Source organism: Lolium perenne, chromosome 2, assembly GCF_019359855.2.
Source record: "Lolium perenne isolate Kyuss_39 chromosome 2, Kyuss_2.0, whole genome shotgun sequence".
In the NCBI taxonomy this organism is placed as follows: domain Eukaryota; kingdom Viridiplantae; phylum Streptophyta; class Magnoliopsida; order Poales; family Poaceae; genus Lolium; species Lolium perenne.
The window spans coordinates 181,936,771-181,952,392 of NC_067245.2; the positions used below are offsets into that span (position 1 = coordinate 181,936,771).

The 15,622-nt window shown below is 45.1% G+C and overlaps 1 protein-coding gene and 1 long non-coding RNA gene across 2 annotated transcripts; one reads left to right on the forward strand and one right to left on the reverse strand.

Moving 5' to 3' along the window:
- Positions 1-3,843: 3,843 nt before the first annotated feature.
- Positions 3,844-5,174, forward strand: LOC127347383 (uncharacterized). Its single transcript, XR_011751019.1, has 3 exons — positions 3,844-4,026; positions 4,130-4,203; positions 4,305-5,174. It is a non-coding gene; the product is annotated as an uncharacterized lncRNA (long non-coding RNA).
- A 6,802-nt stretch (positions 5,175-11,976) lies between these two features.
- Positions 11,977-15,319, reverse strand: LOC127294548 (putative F-box/FBD/LRR-repeat protein At4g03220). The gene is made up of 3 exons (XM_051324390.2): positions 14,048-15,319; positions 13,283-13,465; positions 11,977-12,473 (listed from the first exon to the last, which is right to left on the reverse strand). The coding sequence occupies exon 1, from the start codon at positions 15,067-15,069 to the stop codon at positions 14,158-14,160; it is 912 nt and encodes a 303-aa protein (XP_051180350.2). The 5' UTR covers positions 15,070-15,319; the 3' UTR covers positions 11,977-12,473; positions 13,283-13,465; positions 14,048-14,157.
- Between the last annotated feature and the right edge of the window lie 303 nt (positions 15,320-15,622).

Genomic DNA, 15,622 nt, shown 5'->3' on the forward strand with positions numbered 1-15,622 from the left:
CCTGCACGGATCCGGGCTTTGGAGGCCTTCTTGTTTTCCACCTCCTGAACTTTGGCTGCCATCCTGGCCTGTCCTTCGAGTTCTTCTCGGAATTCTTCGGCAGTAGGGATCCGGCCTAGTGCAGTGCTGGAAGAGGTGGAGAACGGTTGAGCTAGCCTGATGTCGGAAACAAATGGTGGCAAGAATGGAATGGGATCCGGGTAGATTGGTTCTAATGTGCTGGGTTCCGGAATACTCGGAGAACTACCAGTACAGTTTGGTGAACTATGTGACATACTTCCGGCTGCACCCATGCGAGACTAAGTTGAGTAACCGGATCTACGCTAAGTTCTTCTTCTACAAGGTCGGCACACGTACTGTTAATGGCGCGGTGGTCCGACGAAGCTCCGGTGGAGTGAAGGTCGCCGGACTTGCAGCAAACTCCACTTCTTGACCACGAATCGGCGGCGGAAAGGATTTCCCGATCAACCGCGGCGATCTTGGCGTGAGGAGAGGCTTGGAGTGGTGGCGCACGAAGCTTCCCACGGAAGTAGCTCGCCGGAGTTGAGATCTGGCTGGCGGCGCGTCGCGGGGAAGAAGACGAGGTGGTGAGGAGGTGAAAGAATGAGAAGTTACCGCGCGTGGGGGTATTTATAGACCTCGCGCGGAGATTCGTGACTCGGATCCTACGGCGGAAACTGAACGGTCGCACCGTTGGATGCGTGACACGTGTCTTAGGTCAAAAGCGGTAAAATGACGTGGAGGTGACTTAACCGTGCACTCCCGAAACTTCCGGCTATAAGTTCATATCTCCGAAAATTTAGCGCGGGAAAAGTGCAACATCTACTACATTGTCGTTACTGAAGAAAAGAAGATTTCCGAGAGGATTATTTCAGAAACGAGTGAAGTTTTGAAGCTCTTCAAGATTCTCTTCGGAACCGAGCTGTTTGAAGTCGGAGGAATGATGAATCTCGGAGAACTTCGGGGGCTACTGTTGTGGGTATACTTTATGGGTATATCAACGGCATGGCCTAGATCCGGCAAGCTCGGGTGGCCCACAGATGGTGATGTGGCATGTGGCCCATCGGGCGGCCCAGTTGCTGTAGATCCTGAAGGATGAAGTCCAGCCCAGGAACAGGAAGCCGGATCCCAACCGACCTGCGAGGTAGGCCGGATCCGTGAAGGCCCATGAAGTATCCGGATCCAGCATGGTCCTGATGGAAGGTGGATCCTTTACGTACACGGCAAGATATTATACCGTAGTTAGGCAACTCGTATTCCGGCTAGGACTCTCCATGTAAACTCTAGATCCGTGCGCCTTTATAAGCCGGATCCCGGGAGCTCTAGAGGCACAACCACAACTCATTGTAACAACGCGAAAGCGCCCAGATAATTTCAGACAAGCAGCAGTAGACCCTGTCATCGTGCAGGTGTTCCGAAACTAGGTAAATCGCGTACCACCGTCCTGAGTGCACTCCGCCCTATGGTCCCTACTTCTTCTCCCCCTTGTGAGGATCTCTCCTTCGAGGTATCGTCGAATAGGCAACGACACCATGCGTACATAAGGCAACCAAATCTGACTTAGATTGTATGTCAGTTTGAAGAGAAACAGCAGCAGCTTCAGTGGGAACAGGTTCAGCTCTCCATCTTCATGGCAGTGGTTTGCTCGACCACAACAGAAAGACGAAAACGTTATGCTTCATTGATGTGGGGTCACCTGAGCTATGGAATGTTATTATCTTGCCTTGTGAATGGTGTGATGTTTTTTCTTCAGTGTCCTTCTCTTCCTTTTTTAAGGGAAATCGCAGGCTTTGTTAAATTAAATCAGAGCTTGTACAATCAGCTAAGCTCTCAGGCTGTGACTAAGAAAATCTGGACCAGCCTCTTCTAAACAAACTGCTGAATCAGAGAATTGTTGAAAATTGAGAGTTCAAATCAGGATACGTCCTGTCCTGCACCTCTCATACCCTGCAATTGTAGCATCCAGAATAACTTTTTTAAGAGAAGGGCCAATCTACAATTTTTGAAAGCTTGCTCAGATAGCGCTACTTATATAATAATTGTAAACATTTCCTATGTATCCTCTCGTTTATGTACAGTTGACAGCACTCTGGTTTTACCAGTTAAGTACTGCAGCCCCTAATCTTTCATTGAAGGGAACACCATACTGGATGGCCCCAGAGGTAATCATATATATTTCTTTTATATATGTACTCCCTCCGATTCATATTACTTGTCGTTAATATGGATGTATCTAGATTTAAAATATGTCTAGATACATCCATATTATAGTCAATTAATATGTACCGGAGGGAGTAGTGATTTTCTTTAACCTTGTACTGCCGTGGCTCGTCATGCTCGCTTTACCTTTTTTGAATTACATACATCCAAAGCATGTGCATTATTACAACTTACATGGGCCAGTACAGCTCCAAACTCGGTTTATGAATTGTTCTTTGTTTGATGGAATCAGTTGTTATTTCTTCGTGTGAAATCAGTTAAGAGACAACATTGTACTTTTTGACATATCTACCTCACCACTGGGAAGATGGTTCCCCTCACAAAAGAAAAAAAAAAAAGAGGAAGATGTAGGCAACCATATGGTGGTTTAGTACGACAGATATATGACCTGAAAGGTTGAAACAACAGCAACATCACTAAATTTCTCTAGTGCAAGAGGCAGCTTATTAGGTTCATCGCAGAAATTAAATTGCCATGTTACAGAAAAGTCTGATAAAGTATTGTATTCAAGTTAATTAACATTGCGGAAATTTAGTTTGTGCTTGCTGAATTTTGATTTGTTTCTTCTTGTACAGATGGTTCAGGCTACTCTATCTAAAGATGTAGGCTATGATCTTGCTGTTGATATCTGGAGTCTTGGTTGCACCATCATTGAGATGTTCGATGGGAAACCTCCTTGGAGTGATCTTGAAGCGGTAATAACTTGGAGCGTTTAGCTTTACAGTAAGCTTACTAACATGCATTTCACGACTTTGCCTAGTGTGCATAAAACCATTTTCTTTAGCGAGGGACATAGAATTATATAAACTGGAGTACCCAAACGAAAATGTCGGGTGGGAAGTATAGTATTTCAGTGCTAGTGACTAGTCTCATGTACATGGTCATTATTTCTTTACATGTTTATGTGATAGATGCAGCCATGTGACTTCTCACTGAATTTGAAAAATGCCATGCAAATAATGCCCGGCATTCTCAGAGAAAGGTCTATGTTACTCAAATTGATATTATTGAGAGCTTGAAGCTTTCCTTCACATACTCCCATCACATGTCAGGGCTGGAACAGGAAAGTTGGGCTAGAGGGCCTGAATATGCTGTCATAGACTCATAGTAGATCAAATAGATAGTTACAGAAGTTAACATAAGAAATGTTATTAGCTATCACTAGTAACTTGTTAATTTGGGTATCAACATTTTTTTCCTAGAATACTGGGTATCAACATTATGGTTTTATAATCTAAGAAACCTTTTTCTGTACTGCAGCCAGCTGCAATGTTTAAGGTTTTGCATAAAGCGGATGAAGCCTGGTGATTAGGGGATACGTGAGCACCCTTTTTCTGAGCGACACGTGGCTAACGACGTTAGCACTGTACACGCATCGACGCGGTCCAGCGCGTCGAGTGGAAGGATGGAGAGACGAGGCGAAGGTGCAGGGCGATGCGCTTGGCCGGGAGACACTGGCGCGGCCTCAGATGCGCGAGGTGGAGGCCAGCGAGGTAGTGGCCGTTAGTGAGTGGCCGTTAGTAGCCGTTAGTGAGTAGCAGAATCCAACGGTGGTGGACCAAATCCAACGGTGATAACCGGGTGCTCACGTATCCCCTAATCACCAAATCCACTCTCTTGCATAAAGACCCACCAATTCCTGAGAATTTATCCCAAGAGGGAAAAGATTTTCTGCAATTGTGTTTCAAGAGGAATCCTGCGGAGAGGCCAACCGCAACCGAGCTGTTGGACCATCCATTTATCCGGAATTCAAGTCATTACAGCAAACATGGTTCCATACATGCCTTTGCGGGAATTAAAGTCCATGTAAGTCTGTCTCTTGCCACATGGCATCTTCATACACACCCCCTGTAAAAGGTCGGAAATGATTCTGAGATAAGCATGCATATAACCTCTCTGTTGTATGCAGGATAACGGATACAGCTTCAGAGACAAACCATCCTCGAGGAGTGAACCATATGTGAAAGGAAAGAACACTGTTGGGTGAGTGGCTTCCTTTTATTTATCGGTATCTTCAAAATAAGTTTTTCTTATTCCATTTTGATTTGCTAGATCCTAATATGCTTTCTTTTTTTATTTGACAGTGAACCAAACAATGCTAGGCCATTTGAATCATCCACTTTTCGACTGATGCCACTAACAATCCAGGAAGTAACACCTAATTTTCCACCTCAACCATTAGCTTTAGCCTCCAATCATGGTACTTTCGCCATCTCAACGAACCCCATGCATTTTCCGATGGCAAACCCTCAGCCTAGTCCACTGCCAAGGCCCAATGGAAAGCAGGTTCTGCTCTAAACACATAGAGTGCTGGGTGCAGTGAGTAATGCCGCTTATATCTGGGATCTTGTTCAGGGGTACAGCTCCTTTGGGTAGTATCAAATGAAGACATGATTAACACATAATAGAGAAAGAATAAGAAGACGAGAGAAGGAAATGAACCTGGCTCTGCTAGGATTGTAACTTATAAGGATAAGCTGTACTGCATCTCTGAGGATCCCTTCTTGCAACAACAGTCATCAATATTTTGCAGCCGCCATCTTAACTTTTAAGAATCGAGCAGCGGTTGCACTTGCACCATATGATTTCCCACAGTTTATTGGGTTCTTGTAAAATAGCGACAACTAGATGTTCATTGAACTGTGAAGACTCAGAGTATGATGACAACTGAATGCTGCTGAAGGAGTGAGATCCATGACAGCATGGGTGCTCTATCTTCCAGGGAAACATTGCTGGCATTTATCATGTAACATAGAATTAGGTTAGATGTAGATAAAGTTGAAAGTTCCTATTCTCTCTCCAACCAGTAGGGAATCAGGTGTAGTTCTTGCTGTTGCCATGTAATAATATTTTTGTTGTGTCATTGATTGTTTATTTTGGCCACAAATAACAGAATCTCAATGAGTTGCACAGAACAGTTTTTTTTTAAGTCTGTTCAAATAGGTTGATTCGAGCCCCTGTAACATAGGCATATTGTAAACATTATTCCTTTAATTCTGTTGGAGGTAAATTGCCATATCACATATTGCAGTATCATAGATCAAGCTAGAAGCCCTAACCGTAAGATAAAGACGAGAGTAGCCCAACATACATACCCTGTACAGGTAACCTGCCCATGACTCCATGACTATGTATTTGTTGAGAAAATTAGCAATTTACCAAGTAATTAATACAAAATAAACCGCAAGAAAAACATGACTAGATTAATGGAAAATAAACAATGTATGTAGGAGAAGAAAGATAATGGAAACACATTCGGAGAGATTGATCCATAAATTATAGGTGCGACACAAATAGAGAGCATGGTGGTGATCTGAACAAGATGAAAGAAAACACCATACAGCTGTGCGCCCGCGTTGGCATTGACGTTGTCGTTTTCAGCCATGTCGTCGAGGTAGAGACTGCTGATGTGGGGGAAGAAGTCCTCGTCGGGAAAGTGGTCGTCGAAGTCCGTGATGAAGTCAGTAGTCGCGCTGATAGCGCTCCCCAAAAACCTTATCACCCTTCTCCCATACAGGACTCGAAGAAGCGGGGTTTCGGAGGCCTACTGTCCCGGATCGCGGTGCACGCCGCAAGACGGGATGGAGAAGAACCTGTAGCAGCGCAGTGCTATGGAAAGCGTTTGCAAGAACCTGTACTTGAGGTGAGGAGCGACCTCCCTTTTATAGGCACGGGCAGGCAGGCGAACAGACGGCGACGGGAGATGAAACGAACAGTCAGTGGGAGGCGAAACGAGGAGACAGCAGCCGGAGCCGAACGGCCCTAATAAAAACCCACTAGCAAAAATTCGTTTCAGCTTTGTGCAACTGTTCAGATTATTTCCCATTCACGCGCGGCAAGAAGGATAGAGAAGCTCTCGGCTCGAGGCATTCCCGCAACCCGCGGCGTGTCGTGACGAACGAACGAGCGAGCAAGGAGGAGGAGGAGTGCGCGAGGATTCCCTCTTGTTCTCACTCACATACAAGTGCTAGAACAACTCTCCTTATAAACCACTCCAGCTCTCTCCCAACTAGCAATGTGGGACATAAACATTTGTCCCACCTCTTGCCATGCATGAATGGGCTACATCGGCCTCTAGGATTTTCAGGAATTATTGGAATGGAAAAATTGGACTGGGCTATTTTGGGCCAAAATTCCAACAATCCCCCACCAGATCCCAGAGGCACATGTAATTTTGCCTTTGGTTCCAAAACACTGTTTATATACCTCGGGCATCGCAAGCTGGAGACTGTTAAGTTGAACTTCCACCTAGAACTCTATGCTACACTAGGCGGCGACTTGTACAGTGGACTATGCCTTGAACTACAAGTTTGCTGCATCCTAGCTTCACACAAAGCCTTGACCAATACTAGGCTGCCGTGGGACTTCCCCGCGGGTGGAGCTTATGCGTCATACTCCATGGCCTTTCATGAGTTTGTTAGAGAGCACCCAACTCTCATAGACTGCGACGGTTAACAGTCAAACTCATATAGGTGTGCTCTTCAAAAGATGTTCTGCAGGACAACATCTCTGCTTAAGATAAGCCACTTAGAACACATTAAGATAAATATCAACCTGCCATGCAGACGGAGTGGTGTTTATTAAAAATATGGATACTTTCCTCTCAGTCAACCAACAGCTTGTCTCCCAATTCTAATTCACGGGATCTCCGATCACATAGAGTGGTTTACCACTGTGGAAAACTCATATTGTGGGTCTCATACCCATCTCCTTTGATGCATTATCTATCACATTGCGTGATAGACCCTTTGTGAAGGGATCTGCCAGATTCTTAGATGTTTGGATGTAGTCCAATGCAATAACTCCGGAGTTTCTCATTTTTCTGACAGATTTCAATCTCCTCTTCACATGTCTTGAGGACTTCATATTATCCTTAGAACTGTTCACCTTAACAATCACTGTTTGATTGTCACAGTTCATTAGAATTGCGGGTATAGGTTTTTCAACCACAGGTAAGTCCATCAAGAGTTCACGGAGCCACTCTGCTTCAACAGTGGCCGTGTCTAATGCAGTGAGTTCTGCTTCCATAGTTGACCTCGTTAAAATGGTCTGCTTGCAAGACTTCCAAGAAACAGCGCCACCTCCAAGTGTAAATATATATCCACTCGTGGCCTTTATCTCATCAGCATCAGAAATCCAATTTGAATCACTATAACCCTCTAGTAACCTTGGATACCCGGTATAGTGGATGCCATAGCTCATGGTGCCTTTTAAATAGCGCATAACTCTCTCAAGAGCTTGCCAATGATCATCTCCAGGATTTGAGACAAATCGACTGAGTTTGCTTACAGCAAAAGCAATGTCAGGCCTCGTAGCGCTAGTTAAATACATAAGCGAGCCAATTATTTGAGAGTATGTAAGTTGATTTCTAGCAGTGCCTCGATTCTTTCGAAGTATCATACTAGGATCGTATGGTGTTGGAGAAGTCTTGCAATCGCTATACCCAAAACGACTCAAGACCTTTTCAACATAGTGAGATTGAAGCAAAGTGATCCCACCATCATCATCTCTCATCAGCTTGATGTTCAAGATAACATCAGCCACTCCTAAATCCTTCATCTCAAAAGACTGAGATAGAAAGTCCTTGACCTCCTTAATCACATTAAGGTTGGTCCCAAAAATCAATATGTCATCAACATATAAACACAGAATGACTCCCTCGCCCCCACCATGGCGATAGTACACACATTTGTCCGCTTCGTTTACAACAAAGCCTGCACTGGTTAAGGTTTTATCAAATTTCTCGTGCCATTGCTTTGGTGCTTGTTTAAGACCATATAAAGACTTCAACAACTTGCACACCTTTCCTTCTTGACCATTTACTACAAAACCATCTGGTTGATCCATATAAATTTCCTCGTCCAACTCTCCATTTAGGAAAGCTGTCTTGACGTCCATTTGATGAACGAGAAGACCATGTGAGGCGGCCAAAGAAAGTAGTACTCGAATAGTGGTCAACCTAGACACAGTGAATAAGTGTCAAAGAAGTCTTCTCCTTCCTTTTGGGTATAACCCTTGGCCACAAGTCTTGCCTTGTACTTTTCAATAGTACCATCCGGCCTTAGTTTCTTCTTAAACACCCATTTTCATCCTACAGGTTTGCAACCATAAGGACGATCAGTGATCTCCCAAGTTCCATTGGCTAAAATGGAATCCATTTCACTTCGGACAGCTTCCTTCCAGTAGTCAGCATCAGGAGATGCATAGGCTTCTGAAATAGAAGTGGGAGTATCATCTACGAGATACACAACGAAATCATCACCAAAAGACTTTGCAGTCCTTTGTCTCTTGCTCCTTTTAGGAATTTCGTTATCATCTTTCTCGGGATCTTGAAGGTGTTCGAAGGGAATAGTAGGTTCAGGAATTGTAACAAATTCCTAACTAGATAAGTTAGGTATCTCCTGATTTGATGAGCTAGAAACATTTTTCATAGGAAAAATATCCTCAAAGAAAGTCGCGTCATTCGACTCCATGATTGTGCCAATGTGCATGTCGGATACCTCAGATTTTACTATTAAAAATCTATACCCAATGCTACAAAAAGCATATCCCAGAAAGACACAATCTACAGTTTTTGGTCCAAGCTTGCGCTTCTTGGGGATTGGTACATTCACTTTCGCTAAACAACCCCAAGTTCGTAGGTAAGAGAGTTTTAACCTTTTCTTTTCCCATTCCTCGAATGGAGTAATTTCTTTGTTCTTTGTGGGAACTCGGTTTAGGACATGACACGCGGTCAACAGTGCCTCCCCCCACCATTCCTTAGAGAGACCCGATGTGTCTAACATGGCATTAACCAGATCTGTAAGAGTTCGGTTCTTTCCTTCGGCTACTCCATTTGACTGGGGTGAGTAGGGAGGCGTCCTCTCATGAATTATACCATGTTCCGCACAAAAGAAATCAAACTCATTGGAAAAATATTCTCCACCTCGATCAGACCTTAGCCTCTTAATCTTTCGATCAAGTTGGTTTTCTGCTTCAGCTTTATAAATTTTGAAGAAGCTCAAAGCCTCATCTTTTGTCTTCAGAAGATACACATGACAGTATCTCGTAGAGTCATCAATCAATGTCATGAAGTATTTCTTTCCACCTTTTGTCAATACACCATTTTTCTCACAAAGATCAGAGTGTATGAGCTCTAGTGGTGCCAAATTTCTCACCTCTGCAGTCGTATGCGACTTGCGAGGTTGTTTTGCTTGCACGCATGCTAGGCATTTCGATCCTTTGGCATAAGTGAATTTTGGTATTAAATCTAATTTTGATAATCGCGTCATGCAACCAAAATTAACATGACAAAGACGTGAATGCCAGACATTTGATATAAGATCAGACGAAACATGATTCACAACTTTATTACAAACATCCTGACAAAGGACAGACGGAATAAACCTCCGCACTCATATCCTTTACCAATAAAAGTACCAAACTTAGAAAGTACAAACTTATTGGACTCGAAAACAATCTTGTAGCCATCACGACATAGAAGGGATCCGCTAACAAGATTCTTATTTATTGAGGGAACACGATGCACGTTCTTCAGTCGCACGGTCTTTCCCGAAGTGAACTTCAGATCGACCGTACCAACACCATCAGCACAGACTGAGTCCCTCTGGTCTGATATGAAGAAAACATGGAAATGTCAGAACAAACATGTACATTAGCGCCCGTGTCAATCCACCAATCAGGAGAATGACATAATGAAAGAACAGTAGGTAATATACCATACCCAACATCCTTCATATCAACATCGCCCATGACAACATTGGCGGTCTTGCCGCCTTCCCATGCCGGGCGCCCGTCATAACGGTTGGGGCAGCTAGGAGCCCAATGCTCAGGATCACCGCACACATGACAGAACCTTTCTTCTTATCAGTCTTCTTCTTGAAAGTAGTGGACTGTGAGGGCTTGTTCTTCCAAATAACTTGCTCTTGCCATCAAACTTGCCCTTGTTCTTGAACTTGTGGGACTGGAAGTTCTTTTTCTGTACCAAGTTGGCACTTGAACCACCCTCAGCACCACGAGCAAGTGTGTCTTTTGCCCTCGCCTTTTCTTCCACATCAAGAGTCCCAATGAGATCCGAAGCAGTGAACTCTTGTCTCTTGTGTTTTAGGGAAGTAGCAAAATTCCTCCATGAAGGAGGCAGCTTGGCAATAATGCTTCCGGCAACAAACTTGTCCGGTAACACACAGGAGAAGTACTCAAGCTCCTTGGCCAGTGCCTGTATCTCATGAGCCTGCTCAACAACTGAGTGATCACCAGTCATCTTGAAGTCACAAAATTGCTCCATGATGTACGCTTCATCGCTCGCATCCGAGACCCCAAACTTGGCCTCGAGAGCAGCCCACATGTCCTTGCCATTAGTAAAGGACATATAGGGTTCAACAATGTTCTCTCCAAGTACAGATAACAGAGCAGCCCCGAACAGCCTGTCGTTTTCGAAAAACTTGCTCCTGAGCAGGAGTAAGATCTCCTCGGGCTTGCCAAGAGTGGCGTCATAGCAGTTCATGTTTTCAAACCGCAGAATCGCTCTCGCGCGCCATCTCTTGTAGTGAGTACCCTCAAAAAGGGGTGGCTTCACAGATGCGACAAAGCCACTTGGGGTAAATTGCCTATAATAAGGTTTTTGGATTGTTGAGAAAATTAGCAATTTACCAAGTAATTTAGACAAAATAGACCGCAAGAAAAACATGACTAGATTAATGGAAAATAAACAATGTATGTAGGAGAAGAAAGATAATGGAAACACATTCGGAGAGATTGATCCATAAATTATAGGTGCGATACAAATACAGAGCATGGTGGTGATCTGAACAAGATGAAAGAAAACACCATACAGCTGTGCGCCCGCGTTGGCATTGACGTTGTCGTTTTCAGCCATGTCGTCGAGGTAGAGACTGCTGATGTGGGGGAAGAAGTCCTCGTCGGGAAAGTGGTCGTCGAAGTCCGTGATGAAGTCAGTAGTCGCGCTGATAGCGCTCCCCAAAAACCTTATCGCCCTTCTCCCGTACAGACTCGAAGAAGCGGGGTTTCGGAGGCCTACTGTCCCGGATCGCGGTGCACGCCGCAAGACAGGATGGAGAAGAACCCGTAGCAGCGCAGTGCTATGGAAAGCGTTTGCAAGAACCCGTACTTGAGGTGAGGAGCGACCTCCCTTTTATAGGCACGGGCAGGCAGCGAATGTACGGCGACGGGAGATGAAACGAACAGTCGGTGGGAGGCGAACCGAGGAGACAAGCAGCCGGAGCCGAACGGCCCTAATAAAAACCCACTAGCAAAAATTCGTTTCAGCTTTGTGCAACTGTTCGCATTATTTCCCATTCACGCGCGGCAAAAAGGATAGAGAAGCTCTCGGCTCGAGGCATTCCCGCAACCCGTGTCGTGTCGTGACGAACGAGCGAGGAGGAGGAGGAGTGCGCGAGGATTCCCTCTTGTTCTCACTCACATACAAGTGCTAGAACAGCTCTCCTTATAAACCACTCCAGCCTCTCTCCCAACTAGCAATGTGGGACTTAAACATTTGTCCCACCTCTTGCCATGCATGAATGGGCTACATGGGCCTCTAGGATTTTCAGGAATTATTGGAATGGAATAATTGGACTGGGCTATTTTGGGCCAAAATTCCAACAGTATTGGCTGGAGCAGACGGCGAGACAAATTTTACCAACACTTGAACATAATTGCAGGGTCATTGCAGTGAACTATCCAAAAACAGATCATCATCACTCTTCAGCATGCCAACGTTTGGATCTTGCACACATATAGCTTGTGAACAACGTTTAAACCTCCTTATGTAAAACATAACACGGAATAAGTAAATCGTGATGGATGACATAGTATCATTTCAGAAGGATCTGCTAGACTTTTGATGTTTGCACAGGGTACAGCTGATACCAAAAGCCACGAAATACCAAAAGTGCAAACAGAAAGCCCACACCTTAGTCTTCTGGAACATACAAGACTTTCTCAAAGAAGTCATGGTACACGTAAAATTTTAGACATATGTCTGGCTTGGAGAAGCCTAGTATCCTCTGGCAGAACTCTTTGGCCATGCTTTCGGTGATTGAGCGATGGAAACTTATTGTCATTGTTTTTAGTGCTGTTGCCCAATTGAATAATCGTTTGACAAGAGCAAAATCATGTTTAGTTCCTTTCATGTAACTGATTTCTACTTCTTGAAGGCGATTCAGCACAAGTTCCTCGGTTTTCCAGTTTGGTGGATGATCACAGAAGCAACCTGATGAACATGCAGGTTCTGCCTGAAATGGGGGCACACATCAACTTAGTAAGTATAACTGCTACAGCTTGACCACATAGACATGAGAGGAAACTGGAAGATGTATGACTGTCTTATTACTTACTTTTTGCGAAGACTACCTTGTTACTTATAGATATGTCATTAACAAAATTTACAATAGAGCACCACCTAGAAATTATCTTAAGGCCAACCTATGCAACAAAATGTGCTTATTCTGTGCAAAGTGAAAGTGTTAACCTATAAAATTTACTCAGATACAGTGCTACCAACAGCCCATATTCAAGAAGATTTCTGATCGACCTTAGGCTTGGTTGGTTACTGATGGAATTTTTAGAAAAGCTCATGCCATAAGCATAATACTACTATATCCTAAATCCTAACTGTGTTATCAAGATTGAGCCTGCCATGTACAGAATAACTAGGCTAATTTCCCATCCACTGCCATATATTTCCAACATACTGATAATATTCAAAAGTGAAATCTACTACAACGCAAGTAGAATGCCACTTTTATCAATCCAGAAGAACAAAATGTTATAATCACGAGAGGCATAAACCATATAGTTGCCACATGTTTTAATAAAAGGCTGTGTGCATCAACCGATGCAGAGGCCGGGGTACACCCCATTTCGAAAAAAAATATAGTTGCCACATAGGAGTATAAGCTTGGGATCAAAGTACTGGTATCAAACCAACACCTAGAGTACGGCAACTATCAGATAAAGCCCCAGGGTGGCAAGAAATGCATGTTGTTTTAAGTGGCACCACTGGTAGCTAAAGCAATAGTAAACAAATTAAGGATAGCCTTACCTCCAAGTCCACAGAAGAACTAAATATTAGCATCAGCTTTCTTATACTAGTGCACGTCCTGAGAACATGGAAAGAGCTGGCTCCAAAGGAATGTCCCTTTGCAGTAATAAGCAGGGTCAAGAATGTAACGTAAGGGAGCCTTGCCATGTCTTCCATCAAGTAGTGATGCTCACCTAAGTCCTCCTGTAGGTTCATGCAAAGTAAAAGTTACAGGTTATGTAACTTCGAAATGGACACATGGATCTCATTTTCCACAAAGCCATAATTAACAAGTTCACTTCAGATTTCTGTTATAGGATCAGTGGCATACTCCCTGCGTCCATAAAAATATTTATTTGCCTAAATTTGGATGTATCTATGCACTAAATAGTGTCTACCTTCATCAAAATTTTGATAAATTTAAGACAACCTTTTATGAACAGAGGTCCCAACCTAACTAAATTTTAGAGTATAGGTTTATAGTCCGAGAGATGCTGCTAGTGCAGTAGCATCGGTGGACAGATTTTATGTCATTTCCTCAAAAAAAGAAAAAATCTAAGCAAGCAAGAATTGTGCCTGGCTATTCTCAAATGGCACAATTATCTTAGACTCCTACCCAAAATAGCACATTCTTTAACCTGAACTCCATATATCTCAAATGGCACCATCATCTTGATGATGTACATGCCACACATACTAGACTACAACCCAAAATGGCACATTCTTTAACCTGAACCCCATATCTCAAATGACACATTCCTTAACTTGAAATACATGCGTATTTACCTCGATATCTTCTGGCATATAGGCCAGCTCCAGAGTAAGAGTGCTGACATCCTGAAAGTGGCGCAACAGCCTGACGCAGTCGCGATTGTGTTCATAGCCATCTGCTTCATCTACAAGGAAAAGGTGGCGCCCAGCAATTCCAGCTGCGCCATCTCGCCAAACTGGACAGAGCTTGGATGATAAGCATCCCTCCAGTGGAGTGACACGAGTTGAGGTGCTGCGATGTCGGCAACAGGTTGACTCGGATCTGAATCATGAGCAAAGCAGTATAACACAATTAACTCTTTGAGTGCTGGTGCCACGATAGTCAGCTGCTGCAATCCACACGATTTCTCCAGCCTTATTTTCAGGAGAGACTCTGAGTGGATGGCAAAATTTCCCAGACCCTGGGCATTGACCACCTTGAGTCTTTGCAAGGATGGACACCGTGGCGAGGAGACGGCTTCACCGATCCTGCAAGGACCATGTAGGTGGAGTTTCTCCAGGGATAAATTGGTGAGCCTGGCGAATATGCCGGAAGGCGGCAGGTTGAGGCTAAGAAATCCTAGACGGAGCTTCATCTTGGTGGCTCTCTCGAAGCAGGGCAGCTCAAAGGCACCTCTTCCGTCTTTCCCCGCATTGCCCAAAATGCAGACATGGAGAAGGCCGGCGAGGCGGCGGGCTGCGATGGGGAGCCAGGCCGCCAGGGAGTCGGGGGAGGCGTGCTCGCTGAAGACGAAGAAATAGAGTTTCCGGAGCGGCGGCGCTTCGTCGTCTGACATCGCTTCGAGAGCGGCGAGGGCGCCGCGCAGACTGTCTGGGTTGGCGCGAAGGACGAAGTAGAGGTCCGGGAGGAGGGCCCAGAGGCGGCGCCAGCGGCGGGAAAGGACGCTGGTGCGAGCAGCGGTGGTGGTGCTGCCGAGAACGCGAAGGATGTGGAGAAGGACGTCGTCGGGTAGGGCGCTGAGGCAGTCCTCGCTGCAACCGCCGCCGGCGGATAACTCAGCGTGCTCGGCGGCGGTCTCCCCCTCGAGGTGCTCCATCTAGGGTGCACCTAGATGGAAAGCGGGGGAACTGCGTCTGCTGCGGGAGAGCGGCGGCGGATTGCGGAACTTGTCCTCGCTGCTGCGAGTGGAGATGTGCGAGCGACAACAAGGGTGAGGGGCGGGGGAGGCGGCGGATCGAGGAAGGCGCCGGCCGTGCTCTAAGCGGCAACAGCGGCGGCGATGAACCCTAGCAGTGCGGATGCTCGAAGGGGGAGTGGAGTGGCAACAGTAAAATGTACCGAACGAATTCCACCAGTGCAAGTACTAAATGCACTGTAATTTGGTTACTCCACAAAATTGCGAGACCAAAAATGCTACTCCGAAAACAAACTCTAATTGACGCATTTCAACATCGCACAATGCAACAATAATCTAAGCTATAATTATAGTCCAAATTCAAACAATTAAGCAAACAAACAAGGGTCCCCAAAGTAAACGACGATTCAGATTACACAACTTAGTGGGAGCTGATGTTCAGGCAATGATCGGGGAAAACCCTAGCTTCTTACACCCCCACCCCTCATCCTCCGCCGTCGCCGGCGAGGGCCGC

Coding starts and splice junctions, on each gene's coding strand:
- LOC127294548 (XM_051324390.2), bottom strand. CDS start 15,069: ATGGAGCACCTCGAGGGGGAGACCGCCGCCGAGCACGCTGAGTTATCC.